This window comes from Lonchura striata, chromosome 36 (assembly GCF_050655825.1).
Source record: "Lonchura striata isolate lonStrDom1 chromosome 36, ASM5065582v1, whole genome shotgun sequence".
Taxonomy (NCBI): domain Eukaryota; kingdom Metazoa; phylum Chordata; class Aves; order Passeriformes; family Estrildidae; genus Lonchura; species Lonchura striata.
The window spans coordinates 4,992,745-5,005,845 of record NC_140738.1 but is presented as its reverse complement, the minus strand read 5'-3'; the positions used below and the strand labels follow the sequence as shown (position 1 = coordinate 5,005,845).

The following is a 13,101-nucleotide window of genomic DNA, read 5'->3' as shown; positions in this document are numbered from 1 at the left end:
CAACAACAGAAGCAATTCTCTGGCAATTCCAAATTTCATCAGTTCCAGCACAGCTCCAGCTCAGATGCTGGCAGGTTCCAAAAAAGTAACATGGAAATTTGGCCCAATACAGATTATTAAAAGGAAGGGAAAGGTCTGTGTAGCTGTCACAAAGGTGACAGGGACCAAGAAAATAATGCTGCTCCCCCCAAGCCTCTGAATTCAGGAGTTGTTTGGCATTTAGCTATTTGAGCTGGGCTTCTTGTAGGACTTTAGTAACCTTGTGTTCCTCACAGTGGGGTGAATGATCCTTGTCAGTCTCGATGGTATCATTTGGTTCCTTTCTTCCAGTGAATTTAACAAACTTTTCAGGGAAGGAAAAAAATATATTTTTTTTTACACAGGACACCCACAACAGCCATTTTCCTGATAGGTTCTCCCAAAAGTCACTCAGAGGAAGTTGCATCCAAGTTTCCAAGAGTTCCTCCAGAAAGATGCAAAACCTGCTCAGAGGAGGGAACCATGCTGTTGTCAAAGGCACTTTGGGTCAGACAACAGAGCCCTGAACTCACTGTGCAAAAATAATGTCATCATCTGGTTAATGAAACTGTTAGAGAGATTTCTCTGCCCCAATTAAGGTACTCACAAGACCAAATCCAAAATGGATTTTATTGAACAGTAAATGTGAGATAGAGATGGAAAGAAAGATAAAAGGGGGGAAAGCAAGGGAGTGACAGGGACAGAGATCTCCCCTGGGACAGGGCAAGTGTGACATTGTCCCCTGTGTGCGTGGCCTTCCCAGGGTGGGGGTTTTACACCGGAGCCAGTTTGGGTAAGGGGGGTGGTGTTCACCCCCCACCCCGAGCAGGGATTGCCTCACTGTTTCAGGTTTCAGTGTCAGATGTAACCAAAAGTGTTTTCAGTCCCCATCTCCATAAACTGTTATCAACAGGTGGGGCAGTGTTCTTTATCTCTTCCATGGCTCAGCCCTGATAACACCCTCCAGGGGCCATCCTCTCTTAATGGGCCATTGAGTGTCACTGCAGCACTGATAAAATTACATCATCCCATTGTGGGATGCTCCGCCCAGGGGGAGGAACCAAGCATTCCTGCCTGGATATAATCTCACCCTTGCAACACCACGACCACCTTGCCTACTGGATTCCCAGAGAACAAGAGCTCCATAACCACCACTGGACCTTCAGTGCAAGACCAGACCCTTCTACAGGATCACAGCTTTTACAGAATCACGTTCATCACTCCAGCTGGACTGCAGCCACCATTTCATCAGACAGCTACCACCACCCTGGGTAACGGGGTGTCAGGTTATATCCTGACTCTGACAGATTAAACCAGTCTTTCTGTATCATTGCTTTGATCTTAATTTTCTTACTCAATTGTCATTCTGGCTTAGACTCTCCGCCTGTTTTGCTTTGAAACAGTACAAAACTCACTGTGCTCATCCCTTGTTTTCCTCCCAAAACAGAATTTCCCATCCCCAAACATTTGCCAGATGGAGGAGGAGGCTTCCAGGAAGAAGGAGATGCCCTGAGACCCCCAGGCTAGTGAAGAGGAAGTCAGTGCCCCTTTCTCCCTCTCTCCTGCTCCATCTCCCAGCCCAGCACAGCCCCCAGCTGCAGGACAGCCCCGCTGCCGGTGCCCTCCTGCCGGGGATGCACTGGGGGGATCTCCTTGCCCTTCCCTCTGGCACAGAGGCAAATCCCATCCTCTCCTTGTCCTTCCTCCTGCAGATGAGGTGCTAAGGGTGGAGAGCAGAGAGGACAAATCCCCATGGCAGAACCTTGTGGAAGACGCTGTTTTGAGTGGCTCCATGGTGCAGGAACCCAATGGGAGCTGCACGAGGAGGGGCTGCAAACGCAGATCGAGGGGATCTGAGGAGGAAAGATTCACTCTGGTCCAGGAAGATGGACAGAGCTTCAGCCAGAGCTCAGGGCTGGTGGTCCCTGAGCAGCTTCATGATAAGGAGAAGCCCCATAAGTGCTCGGAGTGTGGGAAGAGCTTCAGGTCAAACTCCAACCTGATCCAGCACCAGAGGATCCACACTGGGGAGAAGCCCTATGAGTGTGAGGAATGTGGGAAGAGCTTTAGGTCAAATTCTAATGTGATCCAGCACAAGAGGATCCACACTGGGGAGAGGCCCTACGAGTGTGGGGAATGTGGGAAGAGCTTCAGGCGGATCTCCCACCTGAGCAGCCACAAGAGAATCCACACTGGGGAAAGGCCCTACGAGTGTAGGGAGTGTGGGAAGAGCTTCAGGCAGTGTGGTGCCCTGATTGTCCACCAGAAGATCCACACTAGGGAGAGACCCTACGAGTGTTCCAAGTGTGGGAAGGGGTTTCAGACTCGCTCCTATCTCCTCTTGCACTATCGAGCTCATACAGATGAGAGGCCCTTCCGCTGCCCTGACTGTGGGAAGGGATTCAAGCACAACTCCTCCCTTGTCAGGCACCGGCACATCCACACCGGGGAGAGGCCCTACGGGTGTCCCCAGTGTGGGAAGAGCTTCACCCAGAGCTCTCACTTGACCAGACACCAACAGAGGCACCAGTAATGGAAGCCCCAAGAGTGTCCCGCCTGCAGGAAGAGCTTCGTGCTCTGCTCCAGCTCCATCCCCCACTGCAGGACCCACATTGGGCACAGGTCTGGTGACCCACATTCCCTGTGATCAATGTTGGGAACACACCTGACTGGTTATCCTTTTGGTTTGGCCCTAATTTTCCTCTGATTCATCTTTATTCTTCAAACACAGCCAAAACAGGGTTAAATTAAAGAAACTGATCAAAAATATCTGAAGTGTCACCATTTCACAGGAGTTTTAGGGGGAATTTAGGATTTAGGGACGCATTCTGTGTGGAGTGCCCCTGTTGCTGAGAGGCAGGAGTTTGATCTCACCCTTCTTGTGTTGCCAATAATTCCTCCCTTGACCCAAACCCAAACTCCACCCCTGGGATACCCTATAAAAATCCCATGGCTCTGCCTTTGCCCTGTCTTTCGGTGATAAGAAATGGATTTTGGAGTTTTGTGAAACCAAGATACATCTCATTTGTTCCTGCCACCGGCAGCTGCACTCACCCTGGACACCATGAACTCAACTTCCGGAGGATTTGTGGGTTCTGGGGTGATTTTGGGCAGTGTTCTCCATCTCTTTGCATTTCAAAAGCCAAGAGGGATGAATTTGTCACCACAAAACCACTCAATCCCACTGAAAATAACTGTATTTTAAACTATAAAGGCACAATCCCACCTCAAATTGCATGTTCTGACCTCAAAAAAACTCAATCCCACACAAAGCTCACTTGATTCCACAGCTTCCAGGGTGAGATGGGGTTGGGAGGAGATTGGGAGAAGTGGGATCCCAGTTTGGAGTGGTGGGATGTATTTGATAGCGAAGAAAACTTTCAGAGTTTCTGATTTATGTCCCCTTCATTTTCAGTCAGTTCTGTTTGTAGAGTGGCTCCTTCTCAGCTGATTAAATTCCTATAAAAATCATTTTTTTTAAATCAGCTGGCCCAAACAATCCAAAACCAACATTCATATAAAACCACCCATCTGCAATTATATTTTTTAAAACTATTTAAATTTTTTTAGAGTGCTTAAGGGTGCTATTAAAGTTTAATTGTTTGGTTAAATTGTATGAGACATTATAGTGGTGTTTGGTTTCGTGTTTAGTACATTGTAGTATGAATTGTTTTACTCAGGTGTGTTCGATTGTATGTTTAGATTGGCCGGTGCTGCGAGAGGCGCTGGGCTCTGCCTGGCAACTGATGAGTCAGAGCCGTCCCGGGCGCTGATTGGCTGAAAATCGCCAGGCGGGACCAGCGCCGAGTTCCTGCCTGGGAACTGAATCGTCATCAACGCCGCGCGCTCTGATTGGCCAGGATCTGCTTCGGGGCGGGGCCGGGAGGAACTGGGGACCCCCAGGAGCCCCCCGGGTTTGGGGGTTTCCATCCCCCCTCGGCCCCCGGGGCGGCCTTGGGGCCACCCCAACACCCCAAAATGGGGAGGGTCCCCGGAGCCGCTTGGAAGCCCCAAAAATGGGCTGGAAGCGGCAGGAGCCGCCCCAAGAAGGGATTGAAGGGTCCGGTCCGGGAATGGCTCCGATCCGGATTGGGGCGGGCTGGGATTGAGGGAGGGTCCGGTCAGCGGCTGCGGAGGGGCTGGGATTGGGGAGGGGTCCGGGATTGAGGGGATGGGTCCACTCCGGGACTGGGGCAGAATCGCTCCCTGGGGGTGGGCTCCATTATTGAGTCAGGGTCTCTCCCCTTCCCGATCCCAATCCCGTTCCCTGATCCTGTTCCCGATCCCATTCCCATTTCTGTTCCCGTTCCCGGGCCAGTTCCCGATCCCGATCTCATTCCCAACCCCATTACACTCCCACTCCCGATCCCGATCCCATTCCCGTTCCTGTTCTCGATCCCGATCCCACCGCTGTTTCCAGGGAATGGCTCCTATCCCAACCCCGACCCCAAACCGGGGGGTCAAACACTGGGGTCAAACACCCGAATCCCAACACTGGGAGGGGAGAGGTCAAACACCCCCAAACCCAAACTCTGGGATGTCAACCTCCCCCCTGCCCCAAACCCCAAATTTTAGGATCAAACCCCCCAAATCCCAGATCCTGGGGTGTCAAACACTCCCAAAATCCCAAACGTTGGTGTTAAACCCTCCTGACCCGAAATCCTGGGTTTCAAAATATTTGGGGTGTCCAACACCCCCAATTCCCAAAGTCTGGGGTCAAATACCACCAAATCCCAAATCCTGATGTGTCAAACACCCCCAGCCCCCAAAGTTTGGGGTTAAAACCCCCAATCCCCGACTCCTGGGGTTTGAAATACCTGGGTTGTCCAACCCTCCTCCTCTCCAAAGTTTGGGGTGAAACCCCTCAATTCCCAAACTTTGGGGTCAACCTCCTCAATCCCAAACCCTGGGGTGTCAAATCCCCCTGATCTCCCCCACTTTGGGGTTAAATCCCCCAAAATCAGTTGGTCAATCCCCCCAGTTTCCAAATTTTTGGGTCTAAACCCCCAAACCCCAAATCCTGGGGGTTGAAACACCTGGGTTGTCCAACCACCCCGATCCCAACGTTTGGGGGTGAAACCCCCTGATCCCCAAATCATGGGAAAAAAAACGCAAAATCCCAAAGCCTGGGGTGTTGAACTCCCCCAGTTCCCAAAGTTTGGGGTCAAAAACTCCCAAACCCCAAGGTGTCAAACCCCCCTAAACCCCAAATTTTAGGATCAATCCTTCCAGTCCCCAAAGTTTCGGGTCATGACCCCCCCAAATCCACTCCAGTCCTGGGGGACACAGTGGGGTTTGTTTGGGGTTATTTGGGGTTTGTTTGGGGTTATTTGGAGTTTGTTTGGGGTTATTTGGGGTTTGTTTGGGGTTTTTTGGGGTTTGTTTGGCGTTATTTGGGGTTTGTTTGGGGTTATTTGGGGCAGCTCCAGGTGCAATGTCTGCAGAAAGACCCTGGGTACAACACCGGGAAAAAAAGGGGAATGGGTGGGAATTGGGGGATTCAGGATGGGGAAAGATCCTGCGTGGGAAAAGGGGATTTATGGTGGACAGGGAAGGATTTGGGATGGGAAAAGGGGATTTGGGATGTGGAAAGGGGAACAAGGCGGGGAATTGGGGTGGAAAAGAGTGATTTTGGTATTGGAAAAGGGATTTGGGGACAGACAAAGGATGTGGGGAGAAAAAAGGAGAATTTGTCATGGGAAAAGGAGGATTTAGGTTGGGAAAAGAAGGATTTAGGGTCAAAAAGACATTAGGGATTAAAAGTGATTTTGGGGTTAAAAAAGGAGGATTTGGAATAAAAAAAATGAGGATTTGGGATAGAAAAGGAGGATGTAGGACAAAAAAGGATTTAGGATGAAAAAGGGAGGATTTGGGCTGGGCTGAGCTGAACTTACCTGGGGGAGTGGGGGCGTGCAGGGGGTTTGGGGCAGGGTCAGGACCATTTTTGGGGCAGTTTTCTGAGATTTTGGAGTATTTTCTTGGGATTTGGCGGGAGGTCTATGGGATTTGGGTGCAGGTTTATGGGATTTAGGGTGTTTAGGGGTGGTTTTGAGGGATTTTTGGGTGTTTCTATGGGATTTGGGAGCACTTTTATGGGATTTCAGGGGTTTCTATGGGATTTTGGGGTGCTTTGAGGGATTTCAGGGTATTTCTATGGGATTTTTAGGTGGTCTGGAGGGACTGCAGGGTGTTTCCATGGGATTTTGGGGCAGCTTGAAGGCATTTGAGGTGTTTTGGGGCAGATTTATGGCATTCAGGTGCAGCTTTGAAGAATTTCAGGGTGGTTTGGAGGGATTTCAAGGCATTCCTCTGAGATTACAGGGTGGTTTGGAGGGATTTGGGGTGTTTGGGGGCAGATTTTGGTTATTTATTGGTGGGTTTGAGGCAGTTTTTGAGGGGTATTTCAGGCCCATTTTGGGGGGGTTTGGGGTTATTTTGGTGGGGTTTGGGGTGTTCTGGGTCACTTTTTGGCGAAGGAGATCTCCATGGGTGGCTCTGGGTGATGCTGGAGCCCTGCAGGGCCTCGCGGGCGGCGCCCGCCTGCACCTCGGTGTCCAACTGCAGCGAGGCGATGTCGCGGCACCCGGGCACCAGCGCAGCTCCTGGAACCCCGGGAACCTGGGATGGGAACGGGGCCAGGAGAGCCCGGAACACCCGGGAACCTTCCCTAGACACCCGGGAACCTTCCCCAGACACCCGGGAATGTTCCCCAGACACCCGGGAACCTTCCCCAGACACCCGGGAACCTTCCCCAGACATCCGGGAATGTTCCCCAGACACCCAGGAATGTTCCCCAGACACCCGGGAATGTTCCCCAGACACCCGGGAATGTTCCCCAGACACCCGGGAATGTTCCCCAGACACCCGGGAACCTTCCCCAGACACCCGGGAATGTTCCCCAGACACCCAGGAATGTTCCCCAGACACCTGGGAACCTTCCCCAGACACCTGGGAATGTTCCCCAGACACCCGGGAATGTTCCCCAGACACCCGGGAATGTTCCCCAGACACCCGGGAACCTTCCCCAGACACCTGGGAATGTTCCCCAGACACCCGGGAACCTTCCCCAGACACCCGGGAATGTTCCCCAGACACCCGGGAACCTTCCCCAGACACCCGGGAATGTTCCCCAGACACCCGGGAATGTTCCCCAGACACCCGGGAACCTTCCCTAGACACCCGGGAATGTTCCCCAGACACCCGGGAACCTTCCCCAGACACCCGGGAATGTTCCCCAGACACCCGGGAATGTTCCCCAGACACCCGGGAACCTTCCCCAGACACCCGGGAATGTTCCCCAGACACCCGGGAACCTCCCCCAGACACCCGGGAACCTTCCCCAGACACCCGGGAGCCTTCCCCAGACACCCGGGAACCTTCCCCAGACACCCGGGAATGTTCCCCCAGAAACCTGGGAAACTTATCCCAGAAACCCAGGAATGTTCCCCAAAAAACCCTGATTGCTCCCCAAAAAACCTGGGAATGTTCTCCCCAAATTCATAAATGCTCTGAATCATTCCCCCAGAATTTCAGAAATGTTCTCCAAAGAAATCCAGAAATGTACCCCCCAAAAAATCCTGGAACATTCCCAAAAATAGGAATTTCTGTTCCTCAGAAAATCCAGAAATATTCCTCCCCAAAAAATCCGAAACCAACCCCATTCCTCATCCAGAAACATTCCTCAAAAATACAGAAACGTTCCCAACAATCCAGAAATTCCCCCCCCCCCCAAAATCCAGAACATTCCTCCAAAAATCCAGAAACATTCCCCCTCAAAAATACCCAGAAATCCCTCCGCAAAAAATCTGTAATCCTCACCCAAAAATTCATAAATTCCCCCCCTAAAAATCCAGACATTCACTACTAAAAATCCAGAAATTTCCTCCCTAACAATCCAGAATATCCTCCCCCCCAATCCTGGTATTTTCCTCCAAAGATCCAGAAATTCCCCCTAAAATCCCAGACAATCACTCCCAAAATCCCGCAGTGCCCCAAAGCCCGGCCGGAATGCCGGAATGCCGGGATTGCCCCAGATCTCCCTGGCTGAGGAGCAGGGGGAGCATCAGCTCCTGGGGCTGCTCAGGGAGCTGGGCAGGAACAGGATGTGCTTCGGGGTTTTGCCACAGCCGGGGGACACAGGAGACAAACCCCAAAAGCTGCCCCAAAGCTGCCCAAAGTCACTCTGGATACGCAACACAAAATCTGCCCAAAATCCCAAGAGAAAACACCGAAATCCCACCAAAAACCTGAGAAAAACCACAAAATACCCCACCAAAATAATAATAATAAAAAACTCACAAAAATCTCCCCAAAAATCCCCCACAAAAATATCGCCAAAATCCCATAAAAATCCCAAAAAAAACACCCCAAATCCAGCAAAAATCTCCCTTAAGAATACCCCAAGACCCCACCGAAATAATAATAAAAAAAATCACTCAAAATCTACACAAAAAAAAAAAAATCCCACCAAAAATACCATTAAAATCCCATAAAAATTCCACCATAGGATCCTTGAAAATGCCAGAAAATCCACACAAAATCCCAGGAAAATTTCCACAAAAATTCCACCCAAAAGCCCACAAAACTCACCCCAAAAATTCCCACAAATATCACCTCAAGGCTCACAGAAATCCCTCAAAATCCCCATGAAAATTGCCCCAATAGCCCCATAAATGCCACAGAAAAATCCCTCAAAAAGTCCCACTTATTTCCCATGAAAATCCCACAGAATCCACAAAGAAAACACTGTACAAAAATGCCCCCAAAAATCCCCCAATCACACAAAATCCACACAAAAAAATCCCACCAAATCACCCAAAATATCCCACCAAAATTTCCCCAAAAAACCCCAAAATCCACACCAAATCCACTCAAAAAATTCGCACCAAAATCCCACCAAGCCCCTCTCAAATTCCCCAAAAATGCCCCCAAGTCCTATCACATCCCACCCGAAGTGCGAGGAAATGCACCCAAAAAATCCCCACGAAAACTTCCCTCAAAATCCCAGCCAAACCTCCCAGGAGCAGCCCAAGAATCCCGCACAGATCGCTGCGAGTGCCCGAATCGCCCGGGACAATCGCCGAGCCATCCCCGCCCGGCCCCGCGCTCCGGCCCCGCTCTCTGTGGGGCCGGGGCCTCTCCCCCCTTGGCTCTGCGCTGGTCCCGTTCGCGCTCCGCTCCCGCTCCCGCCCCACCAGCGCTCCCTGCCCTGGGCCGCGCTGGCCGAGCCCGGCCGGGCGCGCTGGATCCGCTGGGACGGCGCATCCCGGCCCCGGCCCCGGCCCCGCGGGGCTCCCGGGGCAGCTCCGGCCGGGATGCGGCACTGCCGCGGGGCTTTGGGCTCTCCCGGCGCTGCCGGGAACCTCCCAGCTCCTCTCACAATCCAATTCCCCTCAGTTCCCCCTACACCCACCTGAGAACGCTCCAGACGCTCTCAAGCTCCCCCCTGAGCTCCCTAAACCCCCTCAGACCCACCAAAGCCCCCTCAGACCCCTCATTCCCCCCAAACCCACCGCACACTCCCTATTTCCCGTCAATCCCCCCAAAATCCCCAATTTCTCCCCAGACCCGCCCCAAACCCCCCCAGCCCCTCCTCAGCTCCTCCTCAGCCCCGCTCCCCTCACAGTTTCCCGCCTCCGCCGCGCGCCGGCTCCCCAGCCAATAGCGGCGCGCCCCGTGCCGGACCGACCAATCAGCGCGCGGCTCCCCTCGGCAGCGCCCGCCTCCCCGCGCCAGTGCTCCCGTCACGGAAGGAGGAACTGATGCAGATTATCAAGGACAAATTGAAGTAATTTGGTTAAACAATAGTGAACAAGATTGGATTATCCAAACCCATGACAGGGTAGCACAATTATTGATATTGTCAGTGTTTAAAACAATTGGGAAAAAAGGAGATCCACCTCAAATCACTGCTGTTGGTGGAGATAAAGGGTTTGCATCCAGCAGTGCTAATAATGAGCCAGAGTGTGGCTCCAGAGGCCAAAAGGCCCTCCTGAGGCAGCTGAAGAACAGCTCCTGGGAAGGACAGCAGTGTTTGTGGTTTTAGGGTGGAGACAGGTTCTTCTTATTTACCTTCTTCTTACCTCCTTCTTCATGGGTTTGGGTGATATTTTGTGATTGGACAGAAAAGTCCTCACTGCTGGCTTCGAGGGATCAGTTATTGGGTTAAAAGGGAAAATAATTTAGGTGTCATTCCTTGGTTGGGTAGTTTTAAAAGACCTTCTAACAAGAGATATTTGGCCGTTTTGTGACTTGCTAATGAAAGACTGCAGAACTCACAGTTGTGAGGCTGCAACACTGATGAGAAACAATCAGCACCTGAGTTTGAACACCAACTATCTTCTCAAGTACCTTCAATCCCGACCACGACACAGGTAGTAAAAACAAGCAGAGAACCCACACCTAAGGCCTGGCAGTGTGACAACAGACCATTGGTGTCACTGAGCCCCACAGTGTCACGATGGTCCCCTTGGCCCCACGAGGCTCTGAAGTCCCACAGAGGCCCTTTGGTTTCACAAGGCCTCAAAATGTAGAAATGGTCTCCATGGTCCCATGAGGCCCTGCTGGGTCACAATGGACCTTTGGTTCCAGGATGCCCCAGAGTGACACAATGGTGACACAATGGTTCCATTGGACCCTTCATCCCATGGAGACCCACAGTGTTCACGGCAGTCCCCTTGATTCCATGAGGCCCTGCCATGCTCTCATGGCCCCTTGGTTCCAGTGGGTCCCAAACTGTCAGAACAGTCTCCATTGTTCCATGAGGCCCCACAAAGTCACTGTGCTCCCCTTGGTTCCACAGGGCCCCACAGTGTCACAATGGACTCTTGGCTCCATGAGGTGCCACGCTGTGTCACAATGGCTCATGGTTCCAGGAGGCCACACAGTTTAACAATGGTCCCTTGGTTCCATGAGGCCTCGCTGTGTCACAATGGACTTGGGGTTCCATGAGCTTTCCTACTGCCAAAAACAGTCTCCCTGGTTCCACAGTGTCACCATGGTCCCTTTGTTCCATGAGGTTCCATGGCAGAACCTTGGTTCCATGGCCACCTTGGTTCCGTGTGATCTTGCAGTGTCACCATGGACCTGTGGTTCCACGAGGCCTTGCTGTGTCAGAATGGCCCCTTGGTTCCAAGAGGTTTCTCAGGGTCACAATGGTCTCCTTGGATCCGTGGTGTCACAATGGACCATTGGTTCAATGTGGCCCCAGTGTGCCAAAATGGATTTTGGTTCCATGGGGTTCCTCTGTGTCACCATGGACCCTTTGTTCCATGAGTTTGCACAGAGTCACAGCTGACTCCTGGGTTCTGTGAGGCCCCGTGGTCACCAAATCTCTGAAATATCAGAACAAGACTCCTTAACACTAATTTGCTATTTAAGAGGGGATCATTTATTCAGGCCTGAGGTCTAGTGAGGGATAACTCCTAACCTCATGTGGACACATAACTCTGCCAGTGTGTTGCTTATACACAGTCACTAAACGTGTATTACAATTTACCCATTGCCATAAAACCCACCCCAAGTTCCCAGGTTCAGTCCTTGCTTCTTCTATCACTGCACCCTTGAGCCAGATGTCTTCTACACTTCCAACTGTCCTTGCTGGAAAAGCAGCTCCTGCACACCCTGTTCCTGTGTTAAAAGTTCCCAGGCAAGGTAAAAATGGAATTAACCCTTTTGGTATCAGCCCAAGGCTTTGTGTGGCCAGGCAGGGGCAGCAGGAGGCAGAGCTGCCAGCAAAGGAAGGGCCAGCGAGGTGGGGCAGCCGGGGGTGACGACAGCCTGCAGGGACAGAGGCGCAGGGCAGGGACACCGTGGGACAGCCTGGGCTGCAGAGGGCTCAGGGATGTGCAGCAGCTGCAAGGCCCTGACAGAGCCAACCTGTGCAGCCCTTTGGCCATGGCTGCTGGCCCTGGGCCTGAGGCCACCAGGGGACAAGTGACCCTTGCAGCCCTGGGGCCTCAGTGCCTCCTTGTCCCTGCTCAGCAGCCTGGCAGGGGCCGCCCCATGGTCCTGCCCTTGGCACTGCACATCCCCACATGCCAGTGCCCATCCCGGGAAGAGCCCTGAGCAATGAGGGAGGGACAGGATCTGCCTTGCCAGGGGCTGGGGCACAGGCCTGGGCCCTTTGCATTCCTGAAACACATCCAGGTTTGCTCAGCACCAGAGACACCTTTCCCTTGATTGTCCCCAGCTGTCATCTCTGCCTCCAGTGTTCTGCTCTGACTGGAACCTGGGGACACTTTCTCAGTCGTGTCCCTCAGTGGGACCGATTAAAACTTCAAGAAACTTCAGAGTTTTAATTTAACTTTGAGTTCTTGAGAAGTTTTTTGAAGACACGCTCAGGGACTGAGTCTGATGTAAACAACACCAAAGCCCTGAGAGGGTCATTAAAGTTTTCCTCTTCCAGTTGTGGAGAAAGATTTCAAAGTGCTTGTAAGAAATACACATTCCCGTTTTAAAGGGTGTATTTTATGACATTTCTCTTTAGATCAGAGGTGATTGGCAGCATTCTGTGATTGATATTGAGCCAGGGTCTCCCCTCAGGAGCTCTGGCCTGCTCGGAGAAGCTGTGCCCTGAGCTCTGGCCCAGCGTGGACAACCTTGCTCCACATTGCCCCAGCCCATCCTGTCTGTCCTCACTCACCTGGGACCTGCTGTGCCTGCAGAGCTGGCTGCACCCAGCCTAAAAGGGGCTTTCCCTTTTTCTATGTTTGGAGCAATCTAAAACTCCTGAGTTTCCCCATGAAAACAGACACCCTCCTCAGGTGTGTGCCAGCCCAAGGTGCCACTAAAATCACTCCAGCCCGGCCCTGGGCCAGCTGTGAGGGTGGATCATCAGCCCCAGCTGCACTGGGCACTGCAAGGGGCTGTGGCCATGGGCACTGCACTGACCCCACTGCTGGGTTTGGCTGCCACGGCAGCCCTGAGAAATTAAACTGTCCTTGGAAACACTGGGGAGGACTGGGACATACTGGGGAACACTGGGAATGGTGTGGGGTACACTGGGACACAGTGGGAGTGAAACTCGGAGTGAAACTGGGGGATACGGGGACAAACTAGGGACATTGTGGGGAAGACTGGACA

The 13,101-nt window shown here is 52.3% G+C and overlaps 1 protein-coding gene across 1 annotated transcript in view; it reads left to right on the top strand.

The window, feature by feature from the left end:
- The window catches only part of LOC144248803 (uncharacterized), a 1,234,558-nt gene that overhangs the window by 543,436 nt on the left and 678,021 nt on the right, over window positions 1–13,101 (top strand). The window contains 3 exon segments of the mRNA XM_085565667.1: window positions 1,999–2,261; window positions 2,373–2,547; window positions 4,520–4,526. Coding sequence (XP_085421793.1) covers window positions 1,999–2,261; window positions 2,373–2,547; window positions 4,520–4,526 — 445 coding nt within the window.